General features: G+C 50.3%; 2 protein-coding genes across 3 annotated transcripts in view; one reads left to right on the forward strand and one right to left on the reverse strand.

The window, feature by feature from the left end:
* The window catches only part of LOC6590069, a 79,061-nt gene that overhangs the window by 29,912 nt on the left and 31,408 nt on the right, over positions 1-17,741 (forward strand). For both annotated transcript variants that reach the window (XM_026986167.1, XM_026986168.1), the window contains exon 3: positions 5,800-5,849. The gene's annotated coding sequence lies outside the window, so the exon portion shown is untranslated. The remainder of the gene's footprint in view (positions 1-5,799; positions 5,850-17,741) is intronic.
* On the reverse strand, positions 916-3,694 carry LOC6590067 (V-type proton ATPase 116 kDa subunit a). Its single transcript, XM_002016243.2, has one exon. It carries the CDS (start codon positions 3,690-3,692, stop codon positions 987-989), a length of 2,706 nt encoding a protein of 901 aa, XP_002016279.1. The 5' UTR covers positions 3,693-3,694; the 3' UTR covers positions 916-986.

The following is a 17,741-nucleotide window of genomic DNA, read 5'->3' on the forward strand; positions in this document are numbered from 1 at the left end:
CACCACCCCCTCTCAGTGGCAGAGGCACAGACAAAACCCCACCCTACATTCCTCCTTTGCTCTGCAGCAGCAGCAGCACCTAAACAATGGCGCGTGCTGCGGTTTAAAGTTATAGCCAGAGCCAAAGCCTGTTTTGGCCAAAGCTATTGCGTAGACTTGGCCTAAACCTGCTCTGGTCATGAAAATGCTGCATTACAGGCATTACATGGGGAGTTCTCTTACGCTACACAGGGTACACTCGATATGGCCAAAGGCCGGAAAGAAAGGGCATTCAAGAAGGCAAACATTTACCCATTGGAGGTCTGTGGGTTCTTGAAAAGAGTATCCCCAGTGCAGGTCTTCTGATAGTTCTGGTGGTTCTTGGGGCTGCTGTTTCTGTTGCTGTTGTCTCTGAGATCTAATAAAGTCAAGTCAAGTCGGGCCATGTGGCTCTAACGAAAGTTATTTATGCACGAGCCGGTCTACTTAGGCCTGCATGCGTCATCGGTTGCTGTTCATAATTTATGCCAAGACTCGGGGCCTCGGGATCTGGAGCTGGAGCTGTAGCTGTAGTTGGAGCCAAAACTTGGCGGCGTGGGTGTTAATGGCAAACAGAGCGGCACAGCAACAAAATACTCAGCTGTGTGGCTAGAAAACAAGCTGAACAACTACGAGACAAGAACGAACAGCAGCAGCAATACAGCAGAGTACGTGTACGTGGACGTGTACGTGTACGTGTACTGCCACAACAGACCGGAGCTCAGAGACAACAACACTAAAGGGTCGACGACACCAAAAGCGCCCGCATCGGAGGAAGGAAGCCTGCCACAGCAACAGAGGCAACTGCAACAGTGGTAATGGTAGTGGTAGTGGTTGTGGCAGTGGCAGCTGGCAATGGCCGTCGTTTCGGAGTGGCATAAAGCAAACAAATGGAAATTGTTTAAAGTTAGCTTTGGTTTATGGCCTTTTGCTGGCGATTGGTGGCCCAGAGAGAGACCAAGTGTCTCCTAGGTCCTTTGGCTGGAGGCCGCAAACTTGAAGGGGCGAAAGGGTTCGCCGGAGCCGCTGTAGAACTTCGACTGGAACTCCACCCAGTGGAGGCGGAGCGTGTGCAGGAAGGCGGACAGCCCCTCCATGCCCACCAGAATGGCCACGGTGAGCACGGCCCAGAACAGGAAGGAGCAGGCCAGCATCGGCACGGACACGTAGAGGGGGGAGCTGCTCTTCAGACCCTTGCTCAGGACCATGTGCCACAGCACATGGGACAGCTGATCGTGGGCCAGGGAGAGGGCCCACAGGCGCAGATAGGAGGCCGTGTGCGAAACGGAGCCCAGGACCGTCTCGATGGTGTGTATGCCCGAGTGGATCCAGATCTCGGACAGATCAAACTCCTCGGCATGGTCGGCCCTGGGATGGTCCGTCTTGGAGGCGCGCCTCTCGTTGACGACGTCCTCCTGGGAGTCGAAGGAGTAGCGCCGCGAGGAGCGCATCTCATTGAGGGTCTCGCGGCCATCCTGCTTCAGTTCGCTCATGTCGCGCTCCTGGCGCTCCTTCTTCAGCTTCTTCTGGCGCCGCTGCAGATAGATGGGCTTGCCGGCCAGCAGAACGGGCACCGCCAGGAAGGCCACGCACACAAGGACATACTCGAGCAGACGTTCGCCCTTGAACATCTCGTTTTTGCACTGCGGATCGTCCAGCTGGGTGTTCTTCATCAGCATCATGTCGATGAAGGTGATCAGCACGGACGGGGCACAGGCCGTGTTGTAGGGGGCACTCTTCAGGCCCCCGTACAGCAGCCACTTGAGGAAGATGAGGAAGACGAGGTAGCAAAAGAGGCAGATCATGAAGATGAACTGCGGCACAACGACCAGGAAGAGATCTGCCCTCCGGTCGAGGATGAGACAGTTGACGGCCGACAGCGAGAGGCCGAACATCATCTGGGCAATGCCCAAGATGATGGCCAGCTTCATTTTAAGCGAGTTGAAGGTGGTGATCGAGTCCTCGCCGCACACCTTCCACACCGGATCGACGCCAAAGGGATAGGGATCGCCCGAGAAGAAGTTGCCATCCGATGGATCCAGATTGAGCTGCCCGCTCATGTGGTCCAGCGTCGAGGAGTTGTAGCGGCAGCTCCAGCTGGAGCCGAACAAGTTGAGGGACTTGGACAGAGCGTCGTTGTAGATCAGGCCCATGTAGATGGAGAACAGGCCCATCAGCAGGACTATGTAGCGTCCGGCGAAGAGGATGTTGAGTATCTCGTTCTCCTCCTTGGCGGCCTGCTGGCTCTCCGCGATGTTCTTCTCCTTCCAGATCAGCAGGAGGGCGAACAGGGTCACCAGGATGCCGTGGCCAAAGTCGCCGAACATCACGGCGAACAGAAACGGAAACGTGATGATCGTGTACGGTGCCGGATTGATCTCCCTGTAGTCCGAGATGCCGTACGAGTCGATCAGGTTCTGGAATCCCTGCGTGAACTTGTTCAGCCGAAAGTAGGTGGGCGGAATGTGGCTGGATTGGCGGTTCTTCTTGAGCAGCACGGGGGCATGCGACTCCTCCTCGGTGCCCTGTTTGGGGGGACTCAGTTTCGGCTCATCATCCGGATCGAGCTCCTGCTCTAGCTGCTCCTCCTCCTGCCTATCCGCGCCGCCCTTCATCCGCGTTCCCTTCGTCAGGGCCCCGCGCACATCCTCGAGCTCCGAGACGGGCACAAAGCACTCGGCCTGCAGATACTTGTGATGCTGCAGGCCCCCCACCGGCCGCAGGCGATTCAGCAGATCGTAGACCATCACGGCCTTGCTCAGATTCACGCGCAACAGATACAGATCCCGGGCGGTCACCTCCAGGATCTGTATGCGAATGCGCTGCGACTCCTCGAGGATCCGCTCCAGGCTGGTGATCTCCGAGCTCAGCTCGTCGACCTTCGCCATGCGCAGCGTGCTCGTCTCGGGGCACTCGTAGATGGTCACGTGGTAGGCGTGACAGAGCCTGGTGACCTTTGGCCAGATCAGGGTCGAGTTGGTGAGCAGCAGCAGCGAGAACTTGCGCACCTTCTCCATCCGGTGGCCATAGTAGTCCACCATCAGCGTGGGGATCTCCGCGAAGCGCACCACCAGATTGAACCCGAACAGGCGGTAGCACAGCAGCTCGAAGCTCTCGAACTTGTCCGCCCGTATGCTGCCGATCATGTAGTTGAGCTGCCGGTGGGCAGGACCCTCGTCGGTGGCGTCCTTGATCAGGGACATCAGCGTGCTCTCCGTGTAGAGCAGCTCGCTGCCCTGATCGCTGGCGAAGTACTTGTCGGCCTTGTTGATCGCGTATCGGTGCTCGATCATCCGGTAGCGGCGACGATCCAGGGCCTGGTAGTGCTCCATGACGGCACTGGTCTCCACGTGCAGCCGCCGCAGCCGCTCGCCGTACTCCTTGAGGTCCCGCTCGCGCAGCCGGTGCTCCAGGTCCACGTCCGGATAGAAGTACACTTTGATCTGCAGCTCCACCATCTGCTGCTGCAGACTGGTCGTGATGCGGATCAGCTCGTTGCACAGCGACACCTTCTTGGTGTACAGCCCGTTCAGCTGGCAATCCTCGTCGTAGACGTTGTTGAACTGCAGGCCCCCGTGGTGGCCCAGCTCCATGAGGCAGTCGAAGGCGTTCTCCGTGTGCAGCAGCAGCTGGCACAGCTCCATTTCCTCGCTGCGGAAAAACGCTTTGGCCATGATCGAAAACTGACTAAGAAAATACCCAAAAAAAAATAGATCTATCTCTCCTAATATATAAATGTTTCGGGGCCTGCTCTGTTTGATTTTCGGTTTCTGGCTCGGGCTCGGGCTCAAGCTCGGACTCGGGCTTTTGTCTCCTGCTAATTGATACGTTTGTTTTTCTCTCCCATTGTGGCCTATTCAATTCGAGTAGCAAACATGGCCAAGAGCGGCCCGGGCCTGAGATCTCCGACCGAAGATAATGCCAGGCTTTGCATGCAAGCTCGTTGCAGTTGCAGCCCAGGCCACGCCCACACCGAAGGCCTCCGCCACGCTACAGTGAACAAAGACACATGGGGAACGGTGGGAAACAACATCGGACTTGCACAGAAATTGTGGGAAGTACATACATATCTCTCTCTCTTACAGATTCTCCGCCACAAACTAGAAAATATTCTCCCCTCCAACAATTTGTTGACAAAACACACAAAGAAAATACCATAAAAATACCATAATGATACCATTCGATGATCGTTTACTTTTACGAGTCTGATGGGAATTTCAATAGAAATTCATGCATAAATAAAGCCAGACATTTGTAAAGATTGGTTTATCTGCAGGAAATGGTTTGTTTTTATTTAAATTTTATAATAAAAGCAGAAACCATTAGGAAAACACATAAAAAATTGGGAAATATTTGCTGTAGTTCTTAGTTTTGGGAAGGGACGAAGACTCCAAGAACTCGTCGTTAGAAGAAATGAGAAATAAGAAATGTCGGCCGTCTGAAAAGCGAATGGAATCGAAACTGATTCTAGCTTAACGGTGAGCGACGTGCGCACAGAACCAAGAGAGCGTGAGCGAGAGCGCGGCAGAGGGCGATGCAACTGGCTGTTAACTGAGCGCGTTAACAGACTGTTAGCATGGGCCCTGTTACAGCTGTTACGCGAAACAAACCGAGAGCGGGGCAGAGGGCGACTGTTAACTGAGCGCGCGATAAACAGCAGCGCTAACAGGCTGTTAAAGTGGGCCCTGTTACAGCTGTTACGCAGAACAAACCGAGAGCGAGGCAGAGGGCGAGCGCCTGGTACCCAGCAGCGTTAACAGGCTGTTAGAATGGGCTGCTAACAGCGCCGTTGCCCTGCTACAGCTGTTAACACCCTTTTGTAATGTTTTCTTGGCGGGTATTTCTTTGGGAATATTGCAAAATCCACAAAATTAAAAACCAATTCGTTTTGTTTCTGCTTTGCTTAGCATTGAATTAAGTTTCAATAAAGACCAACACCATTTGATTTAGTTTGACAACCATTATGGCCATTGTTTTTGTTGCGGGGGGAATCTCTTTATATAAGCAAAAGATGACCCCAGAGTCATTTCGTTTCATTTCAACCGAAAAAGAAAACATTTTCCCATACAAATCGAAGCGGGGCACAAATTGTTTGGTAATTTCCAACGAAACGGCTCAGAGACTGACTGAAGCTCTTTGTAAACGGAATGTACGGCTCATTAGCCAATGCTAAAAGGAAAATAACCGAAACTCGAGGGAAAATTGTGTTCGAAGGCGGCCATAAAATGTTCGTTAGCACTTCTCCACCTCCTGCCCCACCGCCAACAATGAAAGTAAAAGTGCACTTGATAATTTCTTTGGCAAGCCGAAGCCGTCTGACAATGGGCGTTTTGGCCCGGCCAATTGGCCATTGTGCGGGGCGGCAGTTCGATTTCATTAGAGCCCCGAAGAAATTAAGTCACCAAACTGAAAGTTTCGAAAGCAAAAGTGTACAAAAATTAAGCCCCCCGGGAGGGAAACTTTTACTCACTTTTACGAGTGGCAGTGCGACAATTGCAGGCAATAAATCAAAAGAAATATCAAAGCCAGTTAAAGAACTGCAAAATGGTTGAACAAATGTCGGACACGTGTTCCAGTCCATAAATAAAACACATTTATTCCTCCAAACAATGTCAATTTGTAGCTGAAGGCAAAGGCGATTTTGAAGAGTCTTTTCAAGAGTTTTGGCCATTTCTGGGGGTTATTGTATTTTCGAGTATTTTCATAAACTAATTTGCATTTCTCTTTTGGCCACTCAATGTACGACGTACCGTTTTCACCATCCCCCCCTTTCTTTTGCAGAGGTAATGTGATCGGCCTGTTCTGGAAGCAATTAGAAGACATAACAAAAGGTAAGAAATCCCTCCAAAACAGCAGCAGACGCCCTCGCTCGCGTTTCATCGGAATCTGGCGACTCACTTTTTCGGCAAAGAGAAAGTGCATCTCATGAGGCGGCCTGTAATTTGCCAGAACCCATAATTAACGCCTAAACAGACACAAGGCCCGACCCCCAGCAGCAGGTCTCTCTCTCTCTCTCTGTCTCTCTGTCTCTCTGTCCCTCCCTTTCAATCAAGTGCGCGTATTCCGCATCAAGTGGTCGCTGGAAGACAAGATTTCATTTCATTTCGTGTCTTTTTTAATTATAGAGCACCCCAGCCGACTCTCGGCTATGGGGCGTGGGTGTAGCCCCAGAAACGGGTCAAGAACTGCCGCAGATGAGGGGGGAAAATGGTAGATGGTAGCGAAAGTCGAAAGTGACAAAAGTACATAGCATAGCATGTATATTCTCCGTCTAATGGGTCTTGGGTCTTAGGTAATCTTGGCTCTTACGCATTAGTGAGGCTCATCAGGTTCGGCGCTTAAGTCATTCGTTTCGGCCGCAGACAGTGCGTGGACTTGGCACCGTTACACGGGCCGAAGGCAGGAGGCCGCCTCAAATGCTGCCTGACGGCGGCTTCATTAAAATGTCTGCCTCGAAGATTGGCCTGGCCAAAACCGTTTTGTTTTTGTATACACCCTGGCATTTGTGTAGGGCCTCGAGGGGTATGTCGGTTTTAATGTGAAATTCTTTCTCTCAAGTGGTGTGCAGCGGTCTGCAGGGTATCCGCTTGTTGCACCGCTCTGACTGGCTTTGAAATTGAAACGTCTATGTCTGGTGTGTGCATCATCGTCTGTGGCACGTTGTGGATGTCAGCTTATCGCGCCAGACGGAACGCATCTTGGCGGTTTCGGGACGGGGCCTGCTCAGGGTCTGAGCAAAGCTTCCGCCTTGGCCTGGGTTCAATATACACCAGACAGAGACTCAGACTCAGCCTCAGCCTCAGCCTCAACCTCAGCTTGAGCTTCCAATTCCAGCGCCTGCCGCCACCAGCGAGCAATTTTCAATTTGCCAATTGTAGCAGTAAACTTTTTTTCATACGCTTGTAGCTGTTCTTTCGCTCTTCTGCTCGGGCTGCTGCTGCTGCTGATGCTTCTCTCTGCTGTTCTGCCTTGAACTGCTTATCTGCTGACTCTCTCTCACTCGCTCGCGTCGGATTCTTCTTGCGGTTCTACTCTCTTGCTTTACTTGTGTGCTTTGATTTGTGTGCTCTCTCCCTCTGGCTAGCTTTGATGTGTGTGCTCTCCCTGCTTTGATGTGTGTGCTCTCTCTCTCTGGATGTGCTCTACCTGCTTTGATTTGTGTGCTCCCTCTGGCTATGCTCTCCCTTCTTTGATTAGTGTGCGTTCTTGTGTGTTTCTGTTGGGAGTACCGTTAGCTTGGCTGCTCATGTGCTTTGGCTTTAGGTGTTTGTCTTGTCCGTTCTTGTCTCGACTTGTCCGTTCTTGTCTCGACTTCACCTGCTCGCTGCTCGCTCGCTCGCTCTGCCCGTGCGTGTGGATCTGGCCTCCACTAATTTGCGACAATTGGCCAGGCCATTAGTCGACTCTGAACTGACGGGCAAAGGAGGCGTGGCCCGCCCCCTCCCCCATAGACATATCAATTTATTGAGGAATTCTGCCATGAAATTACAAGAGCCCAAAGATCATTCGCTTCTCTAACAAGAGGGCCGTTACGGAAGTTTAGTTTGTATTCAAATTTAATTATATTTGATTCAGGGTAAATCAAAGGTCGTTGGCTGGACAACATAATAGCCTAGAAATAGCCTAGGAAGTAAACTCCATCACTAAGAGTATTATTAGGTAGGTTTCTGGAGCTCCACAGACAATACTTAAAGAACAGGTCTATGCAGAAGTCAAGAGAATCCAGAGCTCGGGCCTTTTCCCCACAATTCTGACTCACCGACCCCCCAAGACCCAAGAAAAAACCCCCTCCAATTAGCTGTGTGTGTGTCTGACCCTTCAGCTGGGATTTATGTTCCATAAATATCCAGAAATTGACAGACAGTCGATGGACGCTTTGCGTAATTCCAGCCACGGCGGCAATTGGTCATTACAAAAGCGGCCCAGTGGCTGCAGTGGCCAGCAGTGGGGCCTTGCAACACACCTGGACATGGACAGGGTCTCCCAGCCACCGTCCACCATCCACCGTCCACCATCCACCGTCCACCATCCACCATCCACATATGGAGGGAATGGATGGCAATTCATTAAACACACGCTGCTTTGCATGATTTCGGTTTAGGGTTTCTTGCCACGGCTTTTGGCAACATGGGCAAACATGACCCAAATTTTGATTATGACCGCACAGGCACTGAGGCACTGAGGCACGCTGCACTACGTCCCACCCCCACAGCAGGGCGTCAGACTCCGCACGCCCCTTTAGTCCCCCCGAAAGCGGCACGAGTTCAAAGTGAAATTCTGTATTTTGATTGCTGGTTCACATGACCGCGATGGAGGATGGCGGGGCTTTTGTCAGAACCTAATCAACACATCATCAATAACAGTGGGAAATCATTTCTTTGGCTTTGTTTTTGTTTTTGTTTTTGGGTTCTACGCTCCACGGCGTGGCTGTGGCATGGTGGGAGATTAATCACACACTCGGCCTGGGCAGGGCACAAAAATCCCAAAGAAAAACACTCCTTTCAAGGGGTCGAAGCAGCTATACCCTGGACCCAAAGCAAACAAATCGAAAGCGTTGGCTTAGATTATACAAACTTAATGAAAGCCAAGTGAACGATTTGGTAGCAGTGGCTCCGCTACCAGGAGTCGTCTGTGGCAATCTGATTGTCTGTCCAGTGATGCAACTGCCACAGCCACTGCGGTTGGCCACTGCCACTCACTGCGGTGTGTGTGGGTGCCACTGATGCCTGCAATTATCCCCGAAAGCCGCACAAACAATGCGCAAATTAAACGCAATAAACAAAACCAGAGGCAGGGCTGATAAGAGAGAGAAAAGGGGGCGGGGGGTAAGCAGTGGGAGAAGGGGATGCCACAGGAAGGCTCTGGTCTGGAGCTCTTTGGAAAACTAAATCGAATTTCCAGCAAAATTAAAGCTTAAAGTACAGCCAGGGAGTGGGACCTACCTGGCGAGGGGGGCGGAGGGACGTGGGGGCTGCGGCTGCGGCTGCCCCGCAGGCAGTGGGGCCAAATGTAAATATTTTATGCCACAATTTGCGCGTTGATTTGTTGCATATTAAACAACGACCGCAGGCCGCGTAGGCCGCACTCTGCAGCCATAAACCACCACCATCATCGCATCGGGCCAGCCATCGGGCCAGGCCATCAGCCGCTGCCACAGAGCATGGGGCACCAATAACCAGCTTTGCGGTGCAATTAGTTTCTTTTTTGCTCCGACCATTCCGTCATAGGTTTCTCTGTGGTGCTTGGCGCTCCCGTAATTTGCCCATAACCCGGCTAATAGACAGCGTCAGAGGCCCCCGTAAGCCAAATTGGGTGTGTTTGGGGCCGTGCTGCGGGCAGGGGGGGGGGGGGGGTAGGGGGCGGGCGGGGCTACGAGTGTGTGGCAGCCTGGAGCGGCGGCTGACCAAACCGCTAACCGATTTTGGCCACACTTAATCCCGGCCAACGCCTCGCGTCACACGCGCCAAATGTGGCAGGGGCAGTGGCGAGGGGGGGGGGGGGGGGGGGGGTCAAGTGTCAACTCTGACCCTTGGGGAGGGGGGCAGATATGTGTCTTTAAAGGGCATCTCCTGGGCGCCTTTTCTTTGGGGCGCCTCGCGATGGCTTAAGCTCTTCCCCCCTGCCACCTACCCCCCCCTGTAAGCAACCTTGGCACCTGGCCTGTCATTGTCTTTGTTTTTTTGTGGTTTTTTTGTGTATTTATTTAAGCGCTCATTGCCTCAATTAATGCGACATTGAGCGCAAATTTCTGTTTGTCATTAATCTTCAACCCCCCTCCACCCGCCACCTCTGATGGATGGGGCAGGAAGTCCCCTCTACATGGACAGGGTCGATGGTAGGGTCTCCATCAATGTTTCATACATATATCAAGGGCCTGCTGCCGCAAGGATCTTTGCTTTGTGGCATTCCTTGTGCCTGCCACACGTCCGCACACTCGAACTTGGTGGCTGGCCTGGAAGGGGGGTGGCGGGGGGAGGGGTTTTGCCACTGCCACGAGTACCAATTGTTAACAATTCGAGTGGCGGGGCATTACGTGCATTAGTGGCGTGTATCGATGCAGCAGCTCTGTGGCAGGGCTTTCCTCTCCGTGTGGCATTCTTCTTTCCGACTGTGTCAAGATTTACGACACTTTTGTTGAAGGCCCAGCAACCCCCCAGCCCCCCTCGACAGACCCTAGACCTATGCAAAATCAATAGAGTAGGGATGCGCGATCCTTATCGCGGCCCCTAGCCTCTCCGGCCGCCTCCCTTTGTTGAGATTGAGATAAGTTGAATGATTTATGCCTGACACGCTTTATTGAAAAGCCATGGAGCCAAATCGAGGGGCACTCTGCCCGGGAAATGGGGTCATCAGCTGATAGCATTCTGATTTATATGAGCCAGAGTTTTCGGGCATTCATATTTCGCTGTGCCCGTGCCTGTGCCTGTGTGTGTGTGTGTGTGCTGGCAACGTGTCGTATGAGTGACATTAGCGGGAATCCCCCGGCTAACAAGCTGCCATCTACAGAGCAGAAAACAGTTAGAACTCGTCGTCGTCGTCGTCGTCGTCGTCCCATTCCTTTTGCATGCACGCTGATAAGGCCACAAACAATGACAGTGGTACTTGCCACAGCGAGGCACACATCAGTGGCAGTGGCAGTGGCTGTGGCAACCTGTCCCATTCCGTATGTGGCAGCAGCGGGCACCCACCCCAAGAGATGCGACCCCCCCAGTGCCCCGTGCCCCGTGCCCCACTCGCTGACTACCGACTGTGGCATATACTTAACAGTAAAAATAAATATTTTACTATAAATCATGCATTAGAGTCGCCTGCTGGCTCTGCCTCAAACACAGAGACAGAGACAGAGCCAGAGCCAGAGCCTGCCCCCTGCCCCTGCCCCATGTCTTGTACCCTGTCACTGGGGGCCCCCGAGGCTGTTGCTGTTGCTGCCGCACGACACGACGCTCGGAAGTAACACACATTTAGCGCTTGGCAGTCACAGAAATAGCCTGAGCCACAGACCGGGGACCAGGGACCAGGGATCAGGGTTCCACAGACCAGAGATATACCCGTTTTTGGCACTACCGCCAGAGAATCTGAGCTAAGAAAATACTCGAATAAATGTTTTAATAATTGAGGAGAAAAACACAAAAGACAAAAGCGAGACAGATTTTAGGGAGGGAAAAACTTTCCGAAGAAATCTTTTGGCATTTTTCGGCCATAATTGGACAGTAATTGGAGGAGGTCTGAAAACCCGCTAAAACCCGCAACACTCTTGCCAAATAGCAGGGAAAATTTTTACAAATAATTTGCGGCAGTATCTGTGGCACACGCAGCACCGGCTGCCACATATTACGTATACGCGGTGTGTGTCTGTGTGGAGTTTTCCCAAAAGGCAACACGGGCCTATGGTCAAGGCAGTCCCCCTGCCCCTGCCCCTGCCCCCGCCCCCGGCACCGGCCTCGTGTAATCGATGAGTATGTTGCACATTTGGTCAATAAACGCATTTCTGTCATTTTTCTCCTTTTAGCCGTTTGTTGCGCGCTCACTGGAAATTTATGGCGCGATTTGTGAGCAAGTTGCATGCCGCAGGCTGCCGTCTGCCGTCTGCCGGCTGCCTTGGGCTCGCTTGCCACATGCCATTTTCATTTTGACTTTGACATTAATTTGTGTGGCTGCCGCCAGTTGACTAGACCAGGAAGTGGCCCGGGCCCAGAGCCCAGATCCCGGAGCCAGCAAAGAGCATTCATCATTCATCTTTCCATATGCAAAAGAGCATCCGCTGGGGCTCCATTGTCATTTTTTTTGGGGGGAGGGGGAGGGGGGGCACACAACTAACAAGCTGCAATCGATTTATGCGTGCAGAAATGATGATGAGACTGTGGGCCTGGCGTAGAGATTGCCCTGGAGAGGAAGCGCAGGTTTTCTGGGGCTCCTCTGGTGATGCTCCTCGATGGCTCCTCTGCTGCTCCTCTTTTGAGCCTCTACTGCTGCTCCTCTTCTGCTCCTCGACTGCTCCTCTTCTGCTCCTCGACTGCTCTTCTGCTGCTCCTCCTTTGGACTTCTTCTGCTCCTCTTCTCCTCCTCCAGTGCTCCTCTTCTGATGCACTACCGGGTCCACATGTCACATCATTATTTGTGCCACTGACTCCGACTGGGCAACGCTTTGGTTTTTTGTTATTTATGGGTCTTTGGGTGAGACAACGGAGGTTTCCTGCCTTATGGAGTCTGCACTTTTGCCACAGATATATCTGTAGAGAGCCGTGGAGATTGCTCCAGGAAAGGTCACCGGCCATAGCTTTCGATTCTTCCAAGAAATCTGAAACTCCCCTAGAATTTTCCTAGATTTTCCTCCCTGTTAAAGAGTTTTCTTTAGGTTTTCTTTCCGGTTTTTTTGTTTTTTTTTGGCGACAAAAACCCGCTTCAACGGCTGCCTGTGGCTTATATCGGTAAATCACAGAATCTCCTTTCCTCCAACAAGTGCGTCTCTCTCTCTCTCTCTCTCTCTCTCTCTGTGTCTCTTCATCTCTTTCCCATTTTCGATATCTCTGCGCCTTTTGTGGTCTTCGAGGGTTTATTAAATTTATGCAAATTTTATTTATAAAAGGCAAAAGAGGCAGAGGCTGTGCTTGGTCCCCCTCCCTACACCACCCCCCTTCCCCAATGAGCCCGTCATCGATACAGTCGCTCCTTTAAACTCCCCCTCAGGCTGCTGTCAGCTGCATGCCTCCTCATGTGTGCCATCCACCGAGTGCACACCGCCTCTGCGGGAATATTTTATGATTTTTGATTTAGTTTGAGAGTTGATTGGTTTTCGGAGTCGTCAAAAACGTTGACATCGGACTGACATGGCGCGGGCGTTGCACGCCGATCGCTGTTCACCGCTCGATTGCCATGTCTTTATTACAATCGGAGATGCGGAGGAGGTGCGGAGGAGTAGAGGAGGACCAGAGGAGGACCAGAGGAGCAGCAGAAGAACTGTGGAGCTGTGGAGTTAAAAGACTGATTGACTAAGGAGCTCCTCGATTTATATGCTAAAGAGAAGGAGTAGCAGGAGAAGGTGTAGCACCAAGAGGCACCACAGTGTGTCACTCGGTGGCAGGAAGCTCTACGATGCATCGAGATACGGCCCCTTGAGTGGCCCCGCCACCTGACCTACTCTCGAGCAGAAAATAATGGTGTCTAAATCAATTGTCTGCCATTAATCAAGGCCCAGAGCTGGCGGCTATAATTAGGCCAGAGCTCAGCCAAAACGTAGTCGCTGTAGTCGCTGCAGCCAACGCCCCGAGCCGCACAGCTCGTTTCACATATTAAATATTAATTTTTAATAGCATTTCATTAGTCGCAAGGGAGCCCCCCAAAAAACAGACACAAAAAGATACAAAGTCGCGGATAAAGATACACTCTCAGGGCGATTGTTGGCGGGGATTGCAGTAGGTACAATTTTTTAGGAATAAAAATAAATCACTGAACAAAATACTTATATGAAATATGAAGCGACTTAAAAAACAGTCAAGGGAAAAATTCAGTTACAGAGATTTTTCAAAAGGATATGCGGTAAAACAAGATTTTTTCTATAATTTTTGTTTTTTTTTTTTTTTGTTATTTATTTATTTTAAATTAATTTATTTATTTTAATACTTGTATTTTTTTATGTTTTTATTTATCTTTTTTTTGTATAAATTGGTTTATTTTTTATCTATTTACTTTTTTTATTTATTCAGTATTTATTTTTTTTTAAATATATTTTTTTGTATTTATCTATTTTTAATTAATTTATTTATTTTAATACTTTTATTTTTTTGTATGTTTTTATTAAAAAATTTTTTAAAAATTGTTTTATTTTTTTTTTATTCATTATTTATTATTATTATTATTTTTTATTTAATATTTTTATTTATTTTTAATTTATTTATTTATTTTAATAATTGTATTTTTTATGTTTTTATTTATTTATATTTTTTGTTATATATTGGTTTATTTTGTGTTTATTTATTTTTTTTATTGTTCTTTTTTATTTATAATTTTTTTATTATTTTTTGTTTTTATTTTGTTTATTATTTATATTTATTTTTTTGTATACAAATAAATACAAAAATATTCATGGAATACGAACAGAAATTGGCCATCACTGGGGCACTCCTGCACTAAGGAGTCCCCCCCCCCCCCTTCCCCCACCCTCTGCCAGCTTTGGAGCCCCCTGTCGCCCACTGTGTGCCGTGGGAAATACTCCATTCCCTGGGAAAGAGTATCCCACAACCGAAAAGCGGAAACATCAAACAGGCGGCCGGCCAGCGGTGTGTGTTTTGGCTGCCACAATTTTAATTGTTAACTAGGTCGCGCTCGGCAAAGATACAGATACAGATCGAAGCAGCATTGATTAATATGTGATTTAAAATAGCAAAAAAAAACACCAGAGAGGAAGAGGGGAAGAGAGGGCCATCAAGGGTGCAAAAAATATATTCATTAAAAATAAACACAAAAATGAGTTGGCGGGGGGTGGGGTGGGGTGTGCACACCCAGATGGGGATGAACAGAGGCAGCAGGAAGGAGGGGCATGTGATTAAAAAATAACAGGCCCAAAAATGCGCATAAATAACAATCGAAAAACAGAAAATAAACGAAAACCCAGAAAACAATTGAAAAACAAACACAAACACACACACAGGAGGTGCCAAAGCGTGCATGTGTATGTGTGTGGCATGTGGCAAAATGATAGACCGTTCGTTTGAATAAAATCTGCACATTTGGGGCACGTTTTGGGGAAATAAACAAAGGGAAACAAAGAAATAAAATAAAAAATAAATAAAAAATAGAAAATTAAAAATTCCTCCAACGAAATAGAATAAATTTAAAGAAATTAAAGCGTGCATAGCCATCAATCAATCAATCAATCAAACAAAAGTAGTTCAATGAATATGCTTTTGTCCATGCGGCAAGGGGCACTCCAGCGATTGTTGCCACAATTAGTGCCCGTTGATCCACATGACACTTTCACTGGACAATCGAGTGACAGATACAGATACAGATACATATAAATAGATGGATAGACAGAGAGAGGATTGATGGGGGTCAAACAGAGGATGGATAGAGGGTCCAACAGGGTGGGGCACAGGGGGCACATCACACACAGAGGGGCCAACCGCTGGGCAGAGAGGGGTCACCCCTGGGGTGCCGGGGAATCGATAGCATTTGCCTTTGCAGCGACCACAAGTGAATGACCTTTTTCTTTTCCTTGGCTTTCGGGGAGTGAGTGGCACGCCCACGCACACGCCCACTCCGAGCGACCATTTGATGGGTTTCTTGCTGTTGCCAATTTAACACCTTTCTATTCTGCCGCATGGCTCCATTGGCTCCATTAGCCCCATGGCTCGCCGAAATTGAAGCGTTACAATTCAATTGTTCGAAAAAGAAGAAAAGGGGAAATTAACTTGCACCATTAATGGGCTTCACGCCGCATTTGCATGTTCTGTAGATGTATCTCTGTATCTGTAATCGATAGCTGTATCTGTATCTCTGTATCTGTATCTGACACACTGCCCTTTGGCTCATCTTTCGCGAGGCGGGGGGGCGTTCATTGTTTTTTCTGGTGAAAAGAAAGGCCTTTCTTTGGGTGTAGTGCCTCGAAGGACAGGCAGGATCGTTTTGTGTATGTCTTAGTCACCTTGCCACCGCTTGAAGGGGCTTGCAGTGGCTTGCAGTGGCACGGAGTGGCTTGGAATTTTGTCGCATTGAAAATATATAAATTCAAATTGTGTCAATTACGTCGTCGCTGCGGCTGCCTGTCGCTTATCTGCCTCTCTCTGTCTGTGTCTCCCCCCCTCTCTGTCTCTGTCTCCCCCCCTCTCTGTCTCTGTCGCCCCCCCTCTCTGTCTCTGTCTCTGTCTCTGTCCCTCTCTCTGCCTGTCTGACAAACTGCTGAACTGCAGTCGGACTTGACAAACCTGCAACGACTCTTAGCCATGGCCAAAGCCACTCGCTGGCTCTGGCCTGACATGTCTGCCAGTTGTCGCCAAACGGGAGACGGGCGTCGGGCGGGGGGAGGCGGCAGCGAGGGTTGCCACACAAGTTTACTTCCATCTGAAATGGGCAGCCGATTAATACACGATTTCTGGTTTAATGCCATCCGCTGCCCGAGGCCTCTGCCAGCCAAAGAATCCAAAGAGTAAAAGTTACAAAAGTTCGAAGTATGTCACGGAAATGACTCGCCGCAGTGCCTCCCGGGTGTGGATGTTATGGATCAGGAATGGAAATCGAAACGAAACGATACGAAACGAGAGCCCCCAAGGAGACAGCATCCTTTAATGGCCAAGAGTTAGTCGAGCAGTCAGTCTGTCAGTTTGTGCTGCTCCCACTTGAGCAGGGGGCACGGGGGCAGGGGCACGGGGCAGGGGGACACACGAGAGGCGCATCGTCAAACATATAGACCAGGCCATGTGCTATAACTCATTAATATTAAATGCCTGGGCCGTAGACAAGCCCCTCCGGCCGAGAATGGCAATGGGGAATGGGGAGGGGCACAGAGGCACAGCGGCACAGCGGAGTTGTGCCTCCAGGATGCCTGTCTTGACGTTCGCTTCTTGGCAGAAATTTATGCGCATTTTGTTTCAATTTCATACACACACGTGACTTGTAAATTATCCATTGATGTGGCAGGCCCCAGCCCCAGCCCCAACCTGAGGACAGGGACCTCTTGGACGGACCTCAGAGAGAGTGGGAGCGAGAGAGGGAAGCCAAGTGTTGGACGTGCCCTTGATGCAGACTAAGAATCTGAGGGAATTCGAAGGGCAAGGGCCCCGCCCTGCTGATCCTTTGTGACCCCCCTTCAGTGGCGGCCCGAGAGCTGCAGTGCCACAAAAATTATGTCACCGCAAACCGAAGCCAAAGAAAGCAAAAGTTAAGCCCCCAGAACGGGTGACAGCACCAACAAAAAAGTGAAAATGAGGCTATGGAGGGGGGCTGTGGGGAGTACGAAGTACACATATTAGCCTCATTTCATATCCGGGACGGCACGGAGGTGGGTGGGGGGGGGGGGGGGGGGGGGGGGGGGGGGGGGGGGCTATCTGTCTGCCACTCGATGTGGGAGGTCGTGCCGCTGTCAACGAAGCATAGTTCTCATAGTTGTACACTCTAATTAGGCTTAATTACTCGTTTCAACAGAGCGAAGAGCGAAGAGCGACAGATTTCACTTTTTTGGATGACAGACGACACGCAGGAAATATTCAATCTCAGTGCCAGAAACCCCATGTGCCACGGCATTGTATCTGTATCTGTATCTGTTACTGTTTCTGTTTCTGTTTCCTTTTGGGGTAATTATTTGCATGCAACTTCTTCTCGTGTAAGTCATTTTGTGGTCAGCATTAAGGCCCTGGCCCCGGCCCCGGCCCCATACTCAAATTACCCATACATTCTGACCCGAACAGAGCCGGAGCAGAGCCGGGTCCCCCCCCCCCCCCCCCCCCCCCCCCCCCCACCCCACACCCCGTTCAAAACAGCAACAAGAAGCCAGAGAAGGCCGACACTCTGCAGAAGCGTTGCGAATGAGGAGAGGAGATCCTCTACCAATCGTCATACCCTCTGCTAGGGTATACAAGACATGCACGGGACACAGGGGCACAGGGGGAAGAGGAGGAACAGGGGCAACAGGGGCATCGGGGGCACAAGACAGAGGCACATCTCTTCTCATCTCATCTCTTTTCTTCTCTCAGTCTGCGGTTGATTTTTATGGTTTCATTAGTAGCACA

Source organism: Drosophila persimilis, unplaced genomic scaffold (genome assembly GCF_003286085.1).
Source record: "Drosophila persimilis strain 14011-0111.01,24,50 unplaced genomic scaffold, DperRS2 tig00000002-arrow-pilon, whole genome shotgun sequence".
Taxonomy (NCBI): Eukaryota; Metazoa; Arthropoda; class Insecta; order Diptera; family Drosophilidae; genus Drosophila; species Drosophila persimilis.